The sequence below is a fragment of the Meriones unguiculatus genome, chromosome 14 (genome assembly GCF_030254825.1).
Source record: "Meriones unguiculatus strain TT.TT164.6M chromosome 14, Bangor_MerUng_6.1, whole genome shotgun sequence".
Taxonomy (NCBI): domain Eukaryota; kingdom Metazoa; phylum Chordata; class Mammalia; order Rodentia; family Muridae; genus Meriones; species Meriones unguiculatus.
The window spans coordinates 40,764,822-40,788,417 of record NC_083361.1 but is presented as its reverse complement, the minus strand read 5'-3'; the positions used below and the strand labels follow the sequence as shown (position 1 = coordinate 40,788,417).

The window sequence follows — 23,596 nt, the reverse complement described above, 5'->3', positions numbered from 1 at the left end:
GTGATGTAACAAAGTACTCTCCTTGGACCACACACAGAGAAATAGCATAAGCACTCACATTTTAAATTACCCAGAAATCCTCAGACACTTGTAAATGAAGAAATACCTCTTTTCTGTAATTTTCAGTTCCTTATAAAAGGCTGTTGTTTTAAAAATCTGAGTGTTCTTTTTACAAAATAGCTTGCAAAGTCACTATTGATTTGCTCAAATGCCTTGAATTTCTCCATTTAGAAACAATTCATTTTCAAACAATTAATTTCTCGTTTTCCATATGGGGAGAGTTATTTTTCTTGACACTGTATTCTACATTCTCCTGCCTTGAAAGCAATGACTAAAATTAGTACTATCGGATATCATGGAAACATTCAATTCTCTTGCCAGTGAGCCTGACTGTGGTTAAGGCAGGAAGTGGGCCTGATGGGAAAGAGATGATGTCATTGTGGAAAAATCCCGTAGATTTATTTCCTGTTAAGGAGCAAACTCAGCTAATGCCTGGAAGTAACTCACATGAAGTGTGTGCATGCGTGTGCTCGTGTGTCTGTGCCTGTGCATTTGTTTCTGTCTCCTCTGTGGGGGGGCATGTGTGTGCTCATGTGTCTGTGCCTGTGCATTTGTTTCTGTCTGCCTCTGTGGGGGGGCATGTGTGTGCTCATGTGTCTGTGCCTGTGCATTTGTTTCTGTCTGCCTCTGTGGGGGGGGGCATGTGTGTGCTGGTGTGTCTGTGCCTGTGCATTTGTTTCTGTCTGCCTCTGTGGGGGGGCATGTGTGTGCTCATGTGTCTGTGCCTGTGCATTTGTTTCTGTCTGCCTCTGTGTGGGGGGGTATGTGTGTGCTAGTATCGGTTTGTGTGTCTATCTGCTTACACTTGTGTGCATGTTCATGTGTGTGCTTGTTTGTATGTCAGTGTGCGTGTATTTGTGAACTTCTTTGTGCTTAACTTTTTTCCAACTAAGAATTTGTTTGAATTTTTAACAGTTTTCTGAAGTGTTAATTTGTTTCATTTTCTGTTCCATGTGTTTTTTAAATTTAATTTTATTTTATTAATTACACTTTATTCACTTTGTATCCCCCCATAAGCCCCTCCCTGCTCCTCTCCCGGTCCCACCTTCCCTCCCCTTTTTTCAGGAATGCCCCTCCCCAAGTCCACTGATAGGGAAGGTCCTCCTCTCCTTCCTTCTGATCTTAGTCTATCAGATCACATCAGGAGTGGCTTCACTGTCATTTTCTGTGGCCTGGTAAGGCTGCTCCCCACTCAGGGGAAGGTGATCAAAGAGCAGGCCAATCAGATTATGTCAGAGGCAGTCCCTCTTCCCATTACTATGTAACCCACTTGGGCACTAAACTGCCATGGACTACATCTGTGCAGGGGTTCTAGGTTATCTCCATGCATGGTACTTGGTTGGAGTATGAGTCTCTGGGAAGACCCCTGTGTTCAAATTTTCTGGTTCTGTTGCTCTCCTTGTGGGGTTCATGTCCTCTCCAGATCTTACTATTTCCCACTTCTTACATAAGATTCCAGGCACTCTGCCCAACAGTTGGCCATAAGTCTCAGCATCTACTGTTCCATGTGTTTTGAATGGCACTTGTTTATACTATCAAACAGCACCTTATGATTTAGGCTTGTGACAAGACTGGTGTTGCCTCCTGAGAGGTGGCCTTTCCCACCTCCTGAAGGGTGGCCCTTTTCCAGTTTCTGCTGGAATCCAGGCTGGTTTCTAGAGCAGATGTTGTAGTTGACAGCCCATCTCTTTCCTTATCTCTCCTTTCCTTGGGAAAGGGGCTCTAAGTGGGCATCAAGTAGAGCTTGGAATGCTCTCCTGACATTGCCTGGCTTAGAGACCTCATTGCATATTATCCAATAAAGAGAACCTAAGGTAGGGGGCATAATGCCTTTCTCTTATTTAGAAAGGTTGCTCTTATGGGGAGCTATCATCTAACAGTGTGCAACAAACAAGAAAGAAGATGAAGTGGGTGTGGTAGGTGAGTTCCAATAAAAGTGAAATAATAACCAATGGACACTACTCTAGTTTAGCATCCTCCCTAAATTCAGCCACACAAGGAAATGACCCTTCCTCATAGTTATAACTCTGCCTGGACTGAACTAACTTTTCTATAGTTTTGTGAGCTGTCTCAGGAACACTGCATTGTTACAGTGTATACTAAGTTGGCTGTGAAAGTTTTCACAGCATCTGTATTTCTAACAACCAACCACATGCACAGAAACCTTGGCACCAAAGATGTGACCATGCATGAACCCATCAACCAACCTTCCATCACATTCCCAATATGTGAGTGCATGTGTTGACATATATATATATATATATATACACACGCACACACACACACACACACACACACACACATGGATCACAGCTGTACAATATTTACAGGTGGTAGAATTCTGAATTGATAAAGTATATAAAATGAGGACCTGGCTATGTTACATTTTTATCCCCTTGTCAGCACCATTAGGCAATAAAGTCACAAATTCTCAGAGTAGATAGCAGTCATCACACATGACTTGAGCACTGGAATTTTCAGGCTCTCTCCTACATTTTTATACATACTGCTCTTACCTTGGTTGTTAAATGGTACTTGGATAGATGGCTAATTAGGGATCCTGAGAAGAAACTACCTTTTCATATTCCTGTCTCACTCATTACTTTATAGGGCAATCAGCATCACTTATGAAAAAGATATATAAAAACATGATCTCAGCTCTATGCTTCCTTCAGAAAGTAAGAACCTTAACTGCTGGAATAATGCCTCACTTCAGGCCAGAACTGTCTTCTAGGGACCTATTGGTGAGCCTCTGGTGGTCACTCTCTGCTAATTCTCAAAGCTGAGTAACTGTACACAGCCCCAGCTGCTGTCACTCGCCCATCACCTCTACAAGGAGCTGTAGAACACTGCAGAAATAACCTTAAATCCTTAAAATGAATGGATGCTGCCAACTAAGATGCTGATTTCTATGCCCATCTTCACCTTTAGGCAAATTGAGCTCTTCCAATTGTACTTGGCCAGTTCAGTACACTCGTCGACCTCTTGTATCACCCTGAAATTATGTAGTCTTCAGCCATCTTCTTTACTTAAAATGTTTGTGCCTGCAGGATGGCTCAGAGAGTAAAGGAGCTTGCTGCCCAACTTGATGCCCTACCTGAGTTCAATCCCTGACACTCACTACTTTTACAAGGTGACGTCACCTTCCACATATACATGATACGCATGTGTGCATGCATGTACACACTCATACACACAAACACATAAACGATATTTTTTAAGCAGGGAAAAGTTATGCTGAAGGTTTATCTCAGTGGCAGAGCACACTCCTGGTTAGTGAAAGGGCCTAGGTTTAAGCCCGAGCACCACAAAAACAATTTAGTTATTAAAATATAATATGAAAAATACTAGAATCATCACTAGGAACACAAAAGCCATATAACCTTTCTATTTAAAAAAACTAATATGTTAGAAAAATATTTCAGTTTTATAACTCATTATAGGCAAATATAAATTTTGAAATTTGCAAAATTTCTGTTGTTAAATTTGTAAAAATCAGTCAGGTTTCCCATTCCCAAGTGAACCATCAGATGTAGAAGCATTTTCCACAGAATAGCTATGCTGTAAATAAGGAGTTGGGAGAGTAACATGACTTGGTTTGACCTTTGCTTAAAGGCATGACCAAGCTTTAGATACTGCAACAGGAAATCACCATCTACAAAGTTAAAAAGGAACCCATGAATGAAATTCATAATATTTAAATAAGAAAAGTTATGGTTTTGTCAGGTCATCCGCAGAGCTATCCTGGGGTACATGTGACCCATAGGCTGCAAGCTGAGCATGCCTGGCCTCTGGACGATAGGTCTTGTCCTAACATTTCCACTGTGGGGCAGTCCAGAGGCAGGAATAGTGGAACTCAGTCTCCAGGGGCAAACAGATGCTAGGAGGCCTGGTCACTGCTATCACTCTCCTGACTTAGAAGAAGAGGGTGTCCATTGTTCTGGGCTATTCTGGGACTGTGGCTGTGTCCTTATGCATCTTAACTTAAGATCCAAGAACCTACATTTAAACCAGGGCTGAAAGGCTCACCGGTGTCAAAACACTACAGTGAGCTAGGAATAGATTGTGTTTCATCTCACAGAAAGACTCAGAAATTCCTGGCAAGCTAGCTATACACCCTCGATATATATTTAGAATCTCAAGCACCATGTAGTGTATTTCTCTGAATGAAATCAGGACACTGATAGTCTGAAAATGACAAGAAGGGACCTATAAAATCAGAAGAATGAATGATGACTGGACAACAAGCTGCCCTGAGAGCACTGACGTCCCCAAGAGTATACTGCAATGGGTACCGTGAACACTCACTAGACCAGGGAATGCCCATGAAGAACTGAGGCTGGCACAAACTCAGTGATATTAGTTGGTGTTTTCCTGGAGAAAGTAAGTCAAAACCTGGAAAATGTAATGTGGCAGTCAGAGTACAGTGCACATCTCACCTGGGCGTGGGTCTGAGGTCACTCAGGACTCATCAAGATACATTTTATAGTAAAATTTTGCATCTTGTGTTGTGAGCAGATACCTGACAAGGAGCAGCATACAGGAGGTGAAGATCTGTCTCATGGCTTAAGCACAGATTCAGTCCATCAAGATGTGGGGTGGGAAGCCATAGCAGCCTGCCCTGTATGTAAGTGACATGTCTCCACAGTCAGGAGAAAGAGAGGAAAACTGGAAGTGAATCCAGACGATGAACCTCCAGGCCCTCCCCAAGCGACCTACTTTCTCCAGTGAAGCGCCACTTGCTAAAGATTCCACAACCTCCTGAAAAGTACTACGTGCTGAAGATACGAGCTCAAACATGTGGTGATCCTGTAGTGGACACCTCACATTAAACCACAGTAGAGATGAAGAACAGGAGAGTAAGGAAGGTCAGAGCTTCGACTGAAATAATTTCCTTCTATTTTAATAATTGGAGAATCTCAGAGAGTAAGAATGCATGGAGGAGCCTAACTATAAGGATATTGCTGTCAGAACAGAATCAGGCCAATCAGCTCTGGTAGAAGCCTGGACCATTGGAAACCTAAATATGCTTCAGATGCAAAGGTCTTTAGGTGTGAATGAAAAGCCAACCCCCTAAGTTGCTCTATACCACAACAACAGAAAGATATCCCGGGAACCCATCTAGAACTAAACTGTAAAGCAGGGGTCCAAGGTAAATGGAAAAGAGTATCATTTCCAGTCCATGCTCTAAGGCTTTTTTCCAGTTCTTATCTAGCTGACCTAAACTGTTCACTGTACTCTAGGGAAAGAAAGCTACTTCAACATAATAGGGAGAGACATCTCTGTACCTAAGAGCACACCAAGAGCAGAATACTTTCCAGTATATACAGGTTATTTTATGAGATTTTTCCTGAATTCATGGTGCAATGGATATCTCCATAAATTATCAAAGTTCTTAGTTCCTGGCATATTAATAAGTTCTGTTTTTTTTAATATTTTATTTTATGTGTATGAGTGTTTGTCTACCTGTATGTATGTGTGCCACATACATGTCTCGTGGCTGCAAAACCAGAACCGGGCATTACACCCTCAGAAATAAAGTTAGAAATAGTTGGGAATCACATGTAGGTGCTAGGACCTTCCAGTTTACCTGGAAGAGAGCCAGCAGCAGCTCTTGCCTAAGGGCCCACCTCTCCAGGCCCTGGAAGAGTTCTTCTGTGGTACAAGGACCACAGAAAATTGCACAGCTGTGAAAATATCAACTTCAAACTACTACTCATTGTGTGATCTGGAAAGGAATCCCCATCACATCTCCACACACTCAGAGACAACATAAAAGATTAATGGATTTTAAGCTGAAAGGAGGGCTTATAACAAAATTAGAGCTTTACACTCATGTACCAATCAATAATTCTGTTACTTGGCTTCCATGTATTAAAATGGAAAATTTAGCTTTCCTAATTTTTATGAAAAGAAATCCCATATCTATATCACTATATAAATCCTATATACAATTAGAATTCCAATTACGTATGCTTCACACAGAGCCTGTATTATCCTGTACATTCCTCCAGGTCTGTAACTCACAAGGAGCACAGGCATTTCAGCATCCTAATGTTATAAACTTATACTGGTCCACACCTCAGTGTTTGTTATGAAACATGAGAACAAGATGGTTTCAAAAGACATAAACATCCCAAGCATTGGGAATGAATAAATGGGAACCCTGGGATGGTCCTAAACACATACTTGTAGTTTCAGAGTCCAGGATAGGAGCTGTGTGGGAATTAAAAGACAGCATGTGAACATCCTCACCCTCCTCTGTTCCATAATGGATGTGGAGCTTCTTCCCTGAAATACTGCAGCCTTGAGCTACTAAACGCTCCTCTTTCTATATGATATACTTGGACATATTGACATACCACATGCATACAGTGCCCTACTGTGTGTAGAGGGCTACAAAGTGGGCACACTTTCACCACAAGTGTGAGGAGATGAAGTTGAGCCCCAGCACCAATATAAATACCAGGTAGGCATTACAGGTAACCTCCAACCACAGATCCTGGGATACTGATATCCTAGGTCAAGCTGGATAGCTATACTAGCTAAATTGAGGTGATCTCTGAGTTCAAGTGAGAAACACAGCCTTAATACATAAGGCAGGAAGTCCCCAAAGAAGACAGGTATACGTGCACCCACACAAGTGACCGTTCTAACACACACTACTGACACCACATACATACACACAAGCAAAATCAAGAACTGAAATATAGGATATCAGAGAAAGATTACATTTATATTTCTTTTCACCATTCAGGAAATTCAAATCCTGTGATGTTCAGACTGATATTAATAGCAAATCCATAAAGTTCTGATAATATACTAGTTAAGCCAAATTTTACATTAAATTGCTATAGACTTGGCTCAAATATGTTCACAGATCTACCATTTGCATCTGTTGACTTTATTGTAACCATACTATATGAGGAAACTGTCCACTAAGCAAAGGCAAAACTTGTAGCACCTTGGACAGGCTGGTTCTAAACTGAACATATTAATGTTCTGAGAAGGGAATGACAGAATACAGTTTCTTCTTAAGTGGAGCATTTCACCAAACCAAGCAGGTATAAAAGATTCTCAATCTATGCTGAAGCATTAAGCCTATAAAATGTCTATCGTATCTCACAACTTGCTTTCAAGTATTAAGAACATTAAATAATTCTTAACTCAGAAAGCCTTGACCATTACAAATTGCATACACTTGCTCAAACATATTTACATAGCTGTAAAATTCCCAAATGAATCATCAATCAAAAAAAGTAAGAAAAATAATGCTTGGAGAATGGGAAGATAAAATTAAAGCTGTGAGAAGAAAACACTAACGGCTTCTTGGGTATGATGTCATTAGCTAATTCAGAGGAGAAGCTGACCAGCTCATCTGTTGTCATTGTCATTGTTCCTAAATTCAGTATGAAATGTAGGATAGTCACCACACACACACAGACACACACACATGCACGCACATATGCACACTCAACACACACACACACACACACACACACACTAATTATACATAGCACATGCACATTTATACACACATACATATACTGACATATACAGTATACTTACATATAATACACATATACAAACACACTAACATACATGTATTCACAGGTATACAAACACACAAACTAAATCCATGCTCTAAGGCTTTTTTCCAGTTCTTATCTAGCTGACCTAAACTGTTCACTGTACTCTAGGGAAAGAAAGCTACTTCACACTAAACACTAAACACACACACTGCACACATACAAAAACACAAAAAAATATACCACACATATATACACAGCATACATACAAACACCCACAAATATACATAGACATGTGAATACATAAACACATGTAACACACATATACACAGACACACACATACATACAAACAGAAACACACAAACACTAACACACATATATACACACATTCATACACAGATACACCGACACATACAGACACATGTGGGCACAGAGACACACACAGACACATACATGCACACACACATAGAAAGACTCACACACATATGTACAAACACATGCATGTATACAAGACATACAGAGACACATACACACAAACAAACTCATAATGGACATAATGCTGTAGCACAATTGTAATTTATGCACAATTGAAAGGGTCTTCTTCTGTATGGGAATATTAAATGTTTTCCTAACTTGTGGGTTTTAGTAAATTATCATTTAATAAAGACTTAGATTGAATGGTAACAAAATATTGTATTATCTTATAAGCCATCTCTCTCCCTCTCTTTTTTTCTTCCCTTACTTTCCCCTTCCTCTCTCTGAGATAGGGTCTCATGTAGCCCAGGCTGGTCTTGAACTATACAGACAACAAGGATGACTGTGAACTCCTCATCCTATTGCCTCCATTTGCCAGATGCTGGGATGACAGATGTGTACTAGTATGCCCAAGCTCTCCTATGTGTCTGTTTTCACTACGGAGGGAGAGAGACTGGATAAAAAAACCACAGTTTAACAAAAACATATTTATAAATAATAATAATACTGCAATAATAACCATTTTGATAATCATCTTTTGAAAATGGTATATTGTTCACACAGCAAGGTATATGATATTTTGAGTTAAGATGCCATTGCAAAATACATAAATTCTGTCAAAGATTCAAAAGAAAATACAGCCATGAGCTACTGTGCCAAATGGACTCATTAAATTTAGGCTTTCGAGCACTAGAAATGGAATGATACTACATTTTAATTTTCTCTTTAAAAACAAAGTTATACTTGTAGACTAAAATAAATTTGTCACAACCATAGAAAAGTTTTATGTTATATTTAACTAAAAAGACTGGGGTTCAGAAAATCCAAATTTTATAAAATCTCACTGCAATTCTCATAAACTTGCAAGAAAATTTTTATCTTGTTACTATTATTTTATAATTTTCTCATAGAAACAGTTGTAAACAGTTGTAAACTCTTGATCTCAACACTCTGCACCTTGTGCATTACCATGAGGACAGGGGTGAATGTCTATGGATATATTTCAAGCAGACTTCATGCCAAATACAGACTTACAGAGCACTAATTTTCCTCTAGTTAATCTGAAAGGTTCAGTAAGGGTCATGTTAATCCTCCTTCATGTAGGGAAGGGATGCAGCTGGATTGAAATGCACAGTATAATGATATAATGAAAACATACTTACGGACAATAATGGCCACTGTAATGTAACCATTTTGATTTTCAACTTCTCAAAATCTGCGTTGTTCACACAGCAAGGTATATGCTATTTATCCAGAGCTGTTAATTACTATATTATAAGTAATTAGTACTAATTCCAAACTAGAGGGAAAAACTAAGACCCAGACACAGCCAATTAACATCTCATACATGCTATCTCAAGCTAAGCAAGTACCCAGCCAAAGTCTCTAAACCACAGGCCCATGCTCTGAGCCTGTCTTACACATCCCTGTTGCATAATTAGAACTCTGTGGATTTTTGCTTCTGCTTAAAAAGTCATCTTCCCAAACAAACAAAACCAAAGAAGGCTACAGAATTCTTAGCAGGATGGTTTTCCTCTGCATGATCCTGACCCTATTTCGGATCTGGTCTTACTGTTCCCAACAACAAGCAATAAAAATGCAGGGTAACAACACCTGTAAATAAAACCTAGCGACAATACCTTTTTCCTCTTTCCTAATTGCTTCAGAGTAAGTTTCTGTACAAATATTTCTCCTTTCGTCATAAAGCTTCTTGTTGCTAAACTAGACAATGGTCTGTTCCGTTACAGTAGCGATGACAGCATAAGGAAATTGTCTAATATGAAGAATTACATAAAGCACATTCCTCAGTGAAGCAAGGGTGTCGACTTGGAAGGAGGGTGTCTGTTACATTTTTGCTCAGCTGCTTTCTAGTCATGGGACCTGTGCAAATCCCTTAGAATCTGCAACCGTCCAATGGAGGGAGAAAAATGTGAAAAGAAATTGCATCAGTTACCTGCAGCTCAGAACACCTCTCTCCTGGTTAGCTTTTGACAACTGTGTCCAGGAAGCATCCCATAGGCAAGAAGACAGCATGTTCAGGCAGGGATGCAGTCTGTTTCTTAACATCAGTCATGTGGTGCTCATGGTAACAGAGCATGCAAGGCACTGGATTAACTGATAGTATCACAGGACTACTTTGAAGAAAAACGACTGACGCTCAGGTTTGGTGTGGTACACAACAGTTTGGAAATTGATATATATTTTTTAATGCCATAGTGAAATCCATTGGTATGCATATCCAACATATGTTAATAAAAACTTAAAAATAAAACCCTAAACAATAAAGACATATTTATATATGTGTAAGAATGAAATACATCAAAGCTAAGTGCCTGGTGATCAACACATGTGTGCCCTGCACCTCTGCACTACCAGAGGTGTGGGATTCGTTTAGAATCTGGGTGTGTCATCCCCTTCACACTGACTTCAATGTCATTTCAACTTCGTTTTTCTTCTTTCCCTTATATATTCAAAATCAGAAAAACTATTATCTATATTGTTTATACAAAATTATCAAATATATGACCCCAATATGCTTGCAACATAAAAAGATTAGAACCAAAAAACTGAACAATTAAAAAGTAAAATAATCTGCCTAAAGTTAATTATTTCAATGATACTACTTATTAAAACACACAAAACTCATATTCCAGATGAATTACATGACACTACATTACATTACACCAGGATTCTGACATACTGCATTTGAAAAGAAGATCTATTCAGTAAACATTTCTCCTTGATTTATTTATTTTTTATTGTCCAAAGACATAGTTGTACTTGCACTGTTTTTCCACAGATGTAGCCAGTTTATAAACAATGCCCTCTTAGAATAGCATCACTTTTCCACATTCTTCCATCCAATTAGATTCACTGAAAGGGCTATGTAATTTGTATATTAGAAGGGAGATGGCATGTCCCCTAATTACAAACTAACTTCTGTGCTTTGTTGTTATTGCAGACCTCGATGCATCCATTTACACTTAATTCTCATACTGAACCCTTTTTATAAGTCATTGATTAAATACCTGCTCTCAGGACAGCTGTCTGCAAAGAGGCCCCAACTGCAAGGACAACAGTCTCTCACCGGTGTCTTCTGCAGGAGGACTGTATGCACAGGCATGTCCATCTCAGCAATATCTTTTGCAAAGCTACTCACTGCAGAAGTACCTCACTCTCAGTAGTGCCTTCTTCATGGGGACCATCCACACAGGAGTACCTCACTCTCAGGAGTGCCTTCCTCATGGGGACCATCCACACAGGAGTACCTCACTCTCAGGAGTGCCTTCTGCATGAGGAACATCCACACATAGATACCTCACTCTCAGTACTGTCTTCTGCATGGGGAACGTCCACACAGGAGTACCTGACTCTCATCAGTGTCTTCTGCATGGAGACTTTACCTTGGCAGGTTTGTTGGCATCCATGCTCTCTTTGAACTTCTCCTGCACAGTTGCTGCAAGCTGACAGAGCAAGGCACCATTATCCAACTTCTCCATGAAGGTTTCTGCAGTTATCTCCTTCCCTGAAATAACAAGAAGTAGAATTATAAAAAACATAATATTTCCCTAGTACAGACATCAGAATCACTCTAACAAACTTTATTTCATTAGGAGCTTCTTCTATTAATTCTCAGTGAATTATCTGAAATGACCATAGAATGATTTCTTTAACATTTTATGTTTTTATTTTGTGGTTGGAATCTCAACAGTTCATAGTCATTCTAAGTGTATGAAATTGTATTTCATGTCAATTTGACAAATGGTATCCTAGGTAAAAGATTCCCTAGACTTAGGAACCAGGGAAAATGAAAACCAGTCAATGAGACTCAAAGAACTAGCCTTCCCAGGGATTCTATATTTCCAGAAATACATAAAAAAATTTATTAAATGACAGCCAATGACACGATCTTCACCAATTCTAAATGTGACAGAGGGCTAATATCCAGAATATATGAAGAACTAAAGAAGTCAAAAACAACAAATCAAGTAATCCAATTAAAAAATGGGGTACAGAGCTAAACAGAGAATTATCTATAGACAAATATGGAATGGCAGAGAAACACTTAAAGAAATGCTCAATGTCTTTAGTCATCAGGGAAATGCAAATCAAAACAAACTTGAGATTTCACCTTACACCCATCAGAATGGCTAAGATCAAAAACTCAAGTGACAAAACATGCTGGAGAGGTTGTGGAGAAAGGGGAATCCTCCTCCACTGCTGGTGGGAATGTAAACTTGTACAACCACTTTGGAAATCAATCTGGCACTTTCTCAGACTATTAGATATAATGCTAACTTAAGATCCAGCTATACCACTCCTAGGCATATATCCAAAGTATAGTCAAGTATACAACAAGGACATTTGCTAAACCACATTCATAGCAGCTTTATTCTTAATAGCCAGAATCTGGTAACAACCCAGATGTTCCTCAACTGAGGAATGGATATAGAAAGTGTGGTACATTTACACAATGGAATACTACTCAGCAATTAAAAACAAGGAAACCATGAAAATTGCATGCAAATGGTGGGAACTAGAAAAGCTCATCCTGCGTAAAGTATCCCAGAAACAGAAAGATATACAAAGTATATACTCACTTATAAGTGGATATTAGACACTTAATATAGGATAAAGTTATTAAAATCTCTACACCCAAAGAAGCTAAGGAAGAAGGAGGACCCTAGGTAAGATGATCAATCCTTACTCAGAAAGGCAAATGGGATTGACATCGGAAGAGGAAGAAAACAGGGAACAGGACAGGAGCTTACCACAGAGGGCCTCTGAAAGACTCTACCCAGCAGGGTATCGAAGCAGATACTGAGACTCATAGCCAAACTCTGGGCAAAGTGAGGGGAATCTTCTACAGAAAGGGAAGATGAAAAACCTGGAGGGGACAGGAGCTCCACAAGGAGCAACAGAACCAAAAAATCTGGGAACAGGGGTCTTTTCTGAGACTGATACTCCAACCAAGGACCATGCATGGAGATAACCTAGAATAAAGCTGCTATGAATGTGGTTTAGCAAATGTCCTTGTTGCACAGATGTAGCCCATGGCAGCTTAGTCTCAAGTGGGTACCCTAGTAAGGGAAACAGGGGCTGTCTCTGATAAGAACTCAGTGGCTGGCCCTTTGATCACCTCCCCCTGAGGGGGGAGCAGCTTTACCAGGCCACAGAGGAAGACAATGCAGCCAGTTCTGATGAGACCTGATAGGCTAGGGTCAGATGGAAGGGGAAAAGAACCTTCCCTATCAGTGGACTTGGGGAGGGGCATGGGAGGAGAAAAGGGAGGGAGGGTAGGATTGGGAGGGGATGAGGGAAGGGGCTATAGCTGGGATACAAAGTGAATAAACTGTAATAAATAAATAAATTTTTAAAAATTAAAATAAGTAAAACACACATTGACTCTCAGCATGTAACGCATGTAATTTGTTCAGTTCTTACCTTTGGTAGCTTGTTCAGTTATTTTGGTCTGCAAAGCAAAACTGGTATATCATATCTGTGACATATCTATTCATAACAACAACAACTCAATTGCTAGAGTACTTGGCTACATTTCAAGTGAAGACCAGCCTTGGATACATGGGTCCCTATCTCAAAAATAAAAACAACAATAACAAAAAAATAATCAAAACAAAACGGGCTACAGAAATGGCTCAGCTGTGTAGTGCTTGTCATGCAAGCATGAGAACCTGAGTTCAGAGGCCTAGCACTCACATAAGAGAGCGAGGAGGGGAGAAGGAGAGAAAGAAGGGGGGAGGAAGGAAAGGGGGAAGGAAAGAAGCTTGTGCAAAGGGGTCCAGGTTCTTAACCTGGCACTGAGGAGGAAAAGCAAGAGGCTCTCTGGACTTCGCTAGTGCTCGTTTAGTTTAGAGTTTAGTTTAATTTGCTAACACTAGTTTAGTTCAGGACTAGGATAAACCTACTAAAATCTGTACACCTAAAGAAACTAATCAAGAGGGAGGATTCTGGCTAAAATGCTCAATCCCCATTCCGAAAGGCAAAGAGGATGGACACCTCTTTGGAGAAGGTGAAGAAAACAGGAAACAAGTTAGGAGCCTCCCACAGAGGGCCTCTGAAAGACTCTGCCCTGCAGACTATCAAAACAGATGTTGAGATTTATGGCCAAACTTCGGGCAGAATGCAGGGAATCTTATGAAAGAAGTGGGAAATAATAGTAAGCTCTGGAGAGGACAGGAGGTCCACAAGGAGAGCAACAGAACCAAAAAAATTTGAGCACAGGGGTGTTTCCTGAGACTCATACTCCAACCAAGTACCATGCATGGAGATAACCTAGAACCCCTGTACAGATGTAGCCCATGGCAGTTCAGTGCCCACTTGGGTTCCACAGTAATGAGAACAGGGACTGTCTATGACATGAACTGATTGGCCTGCTATTTAATTACCTCCCCCTGAGGGGAGAGCAACCTTACAAGCAACAAAGGAAGACAATACAGCCACTCCTGATGAGACCTAACAGACTAGGATCAGAAGGAAGAAAAAGAAACCCTCCCCTACCAGTGGACTTGGGGAAAAGAGTGTGTGGAGAAGGGGGAGGAAGGGAGGGAACTAGAGGGGGGATACAAAATAAATAAAGTATAATTTAAAAAAATAAGGTATACAGCTGAGGAGGACACCTGCTGTGGATCTCTGAGCTAATTAAGCTAAAGCTTATACAAACACACCATATAACCACCATACAGGCACACACATGAACATATAACACACACACACACACTTTGTTCTTTTTAAAGAAAACGATGGTACATAAATAAACCATCACAAGTAACCCCAATAAGAATGCCACTAAACCTCATCTAAACTATACTAACCCTTACCTAAACTATGCTAAATTTCATCTCTAAACTCAATCAATGTGTTATTCTTGATTAAGAGAGATTAAGATCCAGGTAAGATTGTTGCAAAAGATAAACTCTAAGTAAAAACATAAAAACCATTTGGGCAGTTTGAGCATTGCCTTCTGAGCACAGCCTTCAGATGGCAATTATGTCTGGAGCTCCTACTGTGCCACCACTGCTCTCAGAAGCTGTGGTCCTCAACCAATCATCTCTACACTTGACTAAATCCTAGTTAGACATTCAACTTTCTGAGATGATCCCCAGAGTATATTCTCTTTCTCCATTTCCTCTTTAATTTTGAGATAGCTTTACTGAGATCTACTCCATAGCCTTTCTCATTTGGCCTTTTGATGTACATAATTCAAATGCTATGCATATATTCAGAAATGTATAGTCATCATCATAATTTCAGAACATTTTTACCACAGCACAAGGAATTCTACCACCTTTAGTTTCTATGATCCCCCCACCACGTCAACCGAATCACCACTTGTGGTTTTCCATAGCTGCCACAACTCATTTTCCCCAGGCCCTCTCCTTTGCTTGGATCCTCATTTTTAGTGTTTTTGCCCCTGCCTTGATTACCTACAACTTGAAAGTCACAAATCTTGTTGACTCAAGCTGTCAACAGGATTTTGCCCATGTCATCATGGTCTGATGACTAACATGATGGCAACCAAGGGCTGAGGGCTGTTTCCTAGGTCTTCGCTCACTTTTTAGCGCAGTGTACCACTGCGCAGTGTTCCTTGGTACAGTCTTCACTCAGATAGACACCTTTACTAAACACTTTCTATCCCATCTCTACCTTGGAATAAAAAAAAAAAAAAACAAAGCACAAATCTTTGCATTGGTATACCAATACCCAATGGCCTCCACTGATGCCTCTGGCCATCTTTCTCATCAAATACTTCAAAATCTGCCTGAGCTCCACATACTACCTTGATAAGACCCTCACAGACTGTCCACTCTTCCTGGAATTGGTCTGCCTTAAGTGACACTCATTCCCCCTGGCTGAATTCCATTTCCTCTTCCTCTGCTTTCTGAAACTGATTTTCTAGGGTTCAATACTTTCTTCTGTATAGTCATTCTCACAAATAGCTTTTGTTTTGGGTACATATCAAACATTTTCTTCCATTGCAAATAACATATTTTGTATAAAGCTCTACTTTCCTCAATATGATATAAACCTCTTGATATGTGTCTTTTTAAATCTCTTATAGGACTGGAATGTAGCTTGATTGGTACAGTGCTTGTCTGGCATATACAAAGCACTGAGTCCCTTACTGAGTATTGGAACCAATAGGCTTGGAGCTGCACAGCACTCAGAAGGCAGGAGAAGCAGGACCAGTTCAAGGTCAAGGCCTCATCTACAAATATGTAATTCTTTTTAAAAATGACATCTCCTACATAGGTAAGTATTATGTGTTTATGTGATGAGCACCAGGTAAATGTTATCTGTAACCATATAAATTAACAAATAAAATGTCTAGAAAACCTTCAAAACAAACACTAGATAACACACAGGCTTATTTTCTTATCTTAAGAAAAGTGTCTGCTTCGATACCCTGCTGGGTAAAGTCTTTCAGAGGCCCTCTGTGGTAGACTCCTGTCCTGTTCCCTGTTTTCTTTCTCTTCTGGTGTCCACACTATTTGCCTTTCTGAATGGGGATTGATCATCTTGCCCAGGGTATTCCTTATTGATTAGCTTCTTTAGGTGTACAGATTTTAGTATATTTATCCTATTATTATATACCTAATATCCACTTATAACTGAGTATATACCTTGTGTGTCTTTCTGCTTCCAGGATACCTCACTCAGGATGTTCTTTTCTAGTTCCCACCATTTGCCTGCAAATTTCATGATTTCCTTGTTTTTAATTGCTGAATAGTATTCCATTGTGTAAATGTACCTCACTTTCTGTATCCATTCCTCTGTTGAGGGACTTCTGGGTTTTTTATAGATTCTGGCTATCACAAATAAAGCTGCTATGAACATAGCTTATGTCCTTACTGAATGGTGTGGCATTTTTTGGGTATATGCCTAGGAGTGATATAGCTGGATCTTGAGGTAGCACTATTTCTAATTTCCTGAGAAAGCGGAAATTGATTTCCAAAGTGGTTGTACAAGTTTACAACCTCCATCAGCAATGGAGTAGGGTTCCCCTTTTAAACTTTGGGCAGATTTCAGGGAACCTTATGAAATAAGGGGGAGATAGAAAGAACTGGAGAGGACAGGACCTCTACAAGGAGAGCAACAGAACTAAAAAAAATATCTGAGAACAGGGGTATTTTCTGAGACTGATACTCTAACCAAGGACAATGCAAGTAGATAACCTACAACCCCTGAACAGATGTAGCCCATGCCAACTCAGTCTCCAAGTGGGTACCCTAGTAAGGGGAACAGGGGCTTTCTCTGACATGAACTCAGTGGCTGGCTCTTTTATCACCTCCCCCTGAGGGGGAAACAGCCTTACCAGGCCACAGAAAAAGACAATGCAGACAGTCCTGATGAGACCTGATAGGCGAGGGTCAGACTGAAGGAGAGGAAGACCTCTCCTATCAGTGGACTGGGGGAGGGGCATGAGAGCAGAAGAGGAATTGGAAGGGGACAAGGCAGGGGGCTACAGCTGAGATATAAAGTGAATAAATTGTAATAAAATATATTTAAAAAGAAAACAGAAATATAAACTCTAGAAAAATAAAAACATAAATAAATAAATTTTTAAAAAGTGCAGGAGATACAATTCCTTTGTACTTACATACAGCCACATAATTCAAAGAAAAACTGGTTCAACTGATAGTATCTAATGTTTGAAAGTTTTTAAAAACATCTGTTTAAAATGACTTTCATGCAATGTGTTTGTGTGTGGAAGGTGGTATATAAGAGGGGAAAGGAATTAGTTCTTACATTCTCCTTTTCCCTGCTGGATAGCTTATTCTTTAGCCTCCAGTTAGGATAATGACTTCTGCAGGTGGCAAAGCAGCAATGCTGACCACAGAAGTTCCCCTGTGCAGGCTGCTTATATTTCATAATTACACTGAGTTCAGTCAACTCAGAAATGAGCATAGGAATCTTGAAACACAACAGGCCAGCAGGAAAGATTGTATAGTGTACTCCTTATGTTAGTCTAATGAGAAGAAAGTTATCTCAAAAGCAGTCATAAAACATCAATAACAGAAATAATTGCCTAAAATTGTCAGTTTATTGAGATGTGTTTATATATCAAGATAAACAAACTTTATACAAATTTCTTAGCTGATTTTGTTGAATGATTCTTTTATAAATTGCTTAGAAAATATTCTGCTTCTGGAAGGGAGCTTGATTTGTTCTCATTTGGTTAACTCCATAGCATTTTTATATTTCCTCCTCATATTTTCAAGTGACTAGATGATTAGAATAAATTGAATTTTCAATAATGAAAAAAAAATAGTTTTCATTAAAGAAGCATCAGAAATTTGCCTAGAGTTACAATTTTCACTTAGTTTTCTTTGGATCTCACAAGTGTCCGTTGTCCTGCTCTCTATGAACACTTGAAAACCCTTTATACTAAACATCTGTATCCAATGAAGAATATATTAGGTGTCAGCTTTCAATTCTGTATATTTTATAGCTTAGAAAGGTGGGGCTTTTGGCTAAAACAGAGACTGTTATATACTTTATAGTTGAAATGTACTGCCTTAAATGAAGGAAAAATGCAAGACTGAAAAGTTCTATTTTAGAAAATCCTTTACATGTAATATATTTTCCATCCAAGTATTAAGTCATTAAATATATATTTCAATGAACTATGTAATTGTAAGAAGTCAGTTTTAATGATTTTATGGAATGATGCACTACTTCACTTCCATTCCACAACGATCACATCAGAATACAATGCCAGCTGAGTGTTTCCACAACAAATCCAAAAAAGCAGGCTGTGAAGAATAAATTCCTTAAGTAAAATTAATGTGTAATTAACATTAATGATCTCTGTTTCACAGATCAGGCCTTCCTGATCTTACTGTGTTAGGCAACTTCACATTTTAGATTAGAAAAACTCCGTAAAATATCTCTGGAGTCATATCATTGCCACATTCTCAGCCCTACCTTTCCCATGTCTTAGCACATTTCGAAAAACAAGAGTGATAGATGGGTATAACTGAACCATCTTGGATAACCAGATGTTTCAACCTGTAAGTGCCATGGGCTAGAATATCAATGTAAGGCACACTGATCCTAAAGTCATGTAATTATTTTCTACATCCACAGCAGTGAACTCTCATTTGACATCTTTTCAGTCCTGACTGATAGCTGGCAGTTACATAGTGACCAAGGAGTCTCACTAAATAACTCAGTAAGTCACTGGCCCTTGTAGCAATAAGGGAAATGAACAAAATTAGCATCAGCCTCAGTATTTTTAGCCTACATGTTTTTAGGGAGGGCTTGGATAACTAAAATCAGCATGACTGATCGTTACACATCAGTAAACATCTCCCAAGATATCTTTGACATAATTTTCATAAGGACTGACTATCAGCCTGTAAAATGTTTCTGACTGGCACTATATGAGGGCTGGGGCAAAGACTCTTTTATCTTCTATTGGAGTGAAAAGGGATGTATTTTCCCCCAAAACTTAGCAATACTGGCTTTCCAAACATGAGACTATATCTAATATACTATCTAATATCACATTTGCTATTTGGATACAATGTGGCTGGCATGTGAACACAGTACTACAGGGTGCATGTTATTTTACCTTTTTTTTAAACAAATCCACGCAATTAGCACATAGCCCTTTGACCCATGTCTTTGAGGTTCAAAGTCTATGCCCTCAGTGATTTGACTTGACAACTTCAATATTTACTGAACATACAGTGACTGTTTCCTACAGCAAAGCATTCTTCCAAATGATACTGTTAATTGTTTTGTTTCCTTACATAGAAACATCACAGAAAGCATTTTAGAAAAAGAGGATCCTGGGACTGAAGATAACAGTCTGTGAAATGTTCCAGGGAGCCTAAACATAGCTGAGATGATCACTCAGCCATGTTCTAATGTCTGCTTTGAAACACTGCAGAAGAAAGCTGGTATAGTTTCAATGTCTAAAGATAATTCTGATGCTACAATAGCAAACTCTACTCTAATATCTCTGTACCCTACAACTTCAATTTATTTTTCATACTAGAAAACTCAAACATGACTACTTTTCTAGTACAATACAAATTATTCACCATTTTTGACGAGTTACCTTATCTCAAATTACTTGGTATTTTCGAGACTGAATTTTGAAGAGTGTGAGATAAAAACTCATTACATCAGAACTCCAGACCAGGATCTATTACATGCTGAGTCACAAAACTAGCACACATTTAAATCAGAGATGGCAAAGTAGGTTTTGTTGGAAAAGCCACTTTTTAAAAACAAACACACTAACTGCTCTGAAGGGCAGAAGCAAGGGAATAGGAATCTGTGCCTATAAATGTCTACACTGACAAAACACAGGACACTTCTTAAGGAATTTTTATTGACTTACACCAAGAACACAAGGATCTCAGAAGACAGGAACCCAATGAAAAGGACTCTACAGAAGGAAGACTCTTCTGTCTTAAGTTTACTGGACAACATCTGTGTTTGATAACATCAGCTTCAAAAGACAAATGTATATATATTTTTAACTTTTGAGACAGTGTTTTCATTGTACACCTAGCTGTTCTGGAACTCTCTTGTAGCTCAAGCTGGCCTTGAACTCATAGAGATCCATCCACCTGCCCCTGCCTCCCAAGTGCTGGGGTTAAAGGCATGCACCACCATACCTGGCTAGATGTTTACTTTTTAATAAAGAAAAATGCAGTAGATTTTTAGAAATAATTGAAAAATTCAAACACATAACACTCATATTAAATCGATAACAGTTAAATTTTCTTTTCCATGCATATAGAAAGAGCAGAAAAGTGGAACTTTCCATCATAAAAACTATCAATACATTTTCTAAATAAAAGTAAAATCAATTCAGTGTAACTTGGGTTTTGGAGTAACTTGGATACTAATTTCTAGATAGATATAAACAAGTACATCTTTATCCTGAAGACCTACAACCATTAATAAACTGCTCTTTTTAAGGCTTAACAGCTAAATCTTTCTTAAAATACAGTACCAGTAGCTTCAGCATCACAGAAAAAAAAAAACTAATATAAGACAGCGAAAGTATATTTAAACTAAATATGTAAAAACTTAAAAGAGACATGCTATTTGTTAGTATGTTTGTCTCAACACTAGACCAAAACAATCCTTAGAATTCAGCTGCCAATCAGAGTTAGATGTGATTAATTCTACATTATGGATAACTGCTGTGACCAGGGGCTGTTTGTTTACTAACACTCTATGCTCAAAGCAATAATTAAAATTTTCCTCAAGATTTGCTGGCATAAGCTTTTAGTGTCATGGTACATTTTAGAGAAATAAATAATGAGTTAACAATACTTGGTTCATGAGTAAAAGGAACAGAATTGACAGCCTACAATAGAAACAGAACATGTGTGTTTAATGTGGAACAGACCTGTCAGTAATGGCTAAAAGGAACCTCTATGTAAGGGGCAGCCCAGGACACATTTCTTACTGAAGACGGTGGAATCTTCATGACCTAGTCAGCCTTCCCTAACTATTACACATATAGGTAGTCCATGGCTCAGCTACTATCAGGAAATGCAGCAGAGCTACATAGAGAATTTCCTATAACATACGTAAGGACATGTGAGCGATCGAAAACACAGTGACTTTCTTGTGAGTCATATTGGTCACTTCAATTAGCACACTTCCCACAGGACAGCCAGTATTAAAACAAAAGCTGAGCCTGACTAACAGTTTATTATTGCACCTTTATCTCTAAACCTAGAGATCTACAATGGTGTTATTTTTGCTACTGATTAAGCAAGATTATAGTATCTGAAAATTACAATATCACCTATCACATTGGGCACATGAATGTGAATATTCATCTATCAGCAAAACAAGTATCTTCTTATCTATCAAACCATTTTGTTCTTCAGAGAATCTTGAAATAAATCATGCTTTTAAAAAGTCCATCTCCCTCAAGATTGAGGGCCATGATCCAAAGGAGCCAGAACAGCTAAGGAAGACGCTTGTTCATGGTCCGAGATTTGACACCACTGACAATAGCTTAAGAGAACATTTTGAGAAATGGGGCATACTTACAGACTGTGTGATAATGAGGTCCCCAAACGAAACATCCCAGGGGTTTTGTACTGAAGAGGTGGATGCTGCCATGTGTGCTTGGTCGGCTTGTGGTAGAACCTCAGAGAGCCATTTCTAGAGAGGATTCTGTAAAGCCTGGTACCCATTTAACAGTGAAGAAAAAGGTTGTTGATGGTATTAAAGGAGATACCTAAGAATATGATCTGAGATACTACTTTAAAAAGTATGGCAAGACTGAAATCATAGAAGTTGTGGAAGATAGGCAGGGTGGGAAAAAAAAGAGAGGATTTGCTTTTGTAACTTTTGATGATCATGACACAGTTGTAAAATTGTTGTTCAGAAATACCACAGTATTAATGGGCATAATTGCGAAGTGAAAAAGGCCCTTTCTAACCAAGAGATGTAGTCTGCTGGATCACAGACAGGCCATGGAGGTGGATCTGGTGATTTTATGGGTTGTGATGGAAACTTTGGAGGTGTGGGGCTAACTTTGGTTGTGGGGGAAACTTTGATGGGAGAGGAGGTTATGGTGGTGGCAGCAGAGGTAGGTGGAGGTGGTGATGGTGGATATAATGGATTTGGAGGTAACAGTGGCAACTATGATGGTAGAGGAGGCTATGGTGGTGGCGGAACAGGGTATGGAAACCAAGGTGGTAGGTATGGTGGTTACAATGAAGGAGAAAATTTTGGTGGCAGTAACTATGGCGGTGATGAGAACTGTAATGACTTTGGAAATTATAGCAGACAACAACAATAATACTGTGGCTGCATGAAGGTGAAAGAAGCTCAGGCAGTCTTCAAGTGGTGGTTATAAATCTAGTGGTGGATATGGTAGCAGAAGGTTTCAAAAAAGAGAGAGAGAGAGAGAGCGCGCAGAAAAAGGCTACAGTTCTTAGCAGGAGAGAGAGAGAGGCGTTGTCAGGAAAGCTGCAGTTTACTTTGAGACAGTCATCCCAAGTGCATTAAAGGAACTGTAAAAATCTGTCACAGGCAGAATGATGATCCATAATCAGAAAAGTTACTGCCGCTTAAACAGGAAACCCTTCTTGTTCAGGACTGTCACAGCCACAGTTTATAAAAAGTGCAGCTATTGATTAATGCAATGTAGTATCAATTAGGTGTACATTCCTGAGGTCTTTTTTATCTGCTGTAGCTTTCTCTTTTTCTTTTCATTACACCAGGTATATTGCCCTGTAAATTGTGGTAGTGATACCAGGAATAAAAAAATAATGAATTTTTAATTTTTCAATATTTGTGTAGTTTGGTTTTTCTACATTGAAGTACAGAAACTTTAACAAAATGTACTTTTGAAGGTGTTTCCTTGTGATTTAACAAGTAAAGAAGATCATTGTTAATTAGTATTTTATATGAATTTTGCTAAAGTTAACTGTAAAGAAACACCTGCTGACTTCCAACTTAAGGTGAATCTATTGCCGCATTTCCAAAACCATGATGAATGGGTACTGAGATATGGACAGAA

General features: G+C 39.0%; 1 protein-coding gene and 1 pseudogene across 4 annotated transcripts in view; one reads left to right on the top strand and one right to left on the bottom strand.

The window, feature by feature from the left end:
- Positions 1 to 23,596, bottom strand: part of Gas2 (growth arrest specific 2) — a 128,811-nt gene that overhangs the window by 92,646 nt on the left and 12,569 nt on the right. For all 4 annotated transcript variants that reach the window (XM_060367224.1, XM_060367225.1, XM_060367226.1 and 1 more), the window contains one exon: positions 11,469 to 11,590. In XM_060367224.1, coding sequence (XP_060223207.1) covers positions 11,469 to 11,590 — 122 coding nt within the window. The remainder of the gene's footprint in view (positions 1 to 11,468; positions 11,591 to 23,596) is intronic.
- LOC110559238 (heterogeneous nuclear ribonucleoprotein A3-like) lies at positions 19,367 to 22,873 on the top strand (annotated as a pseudogene).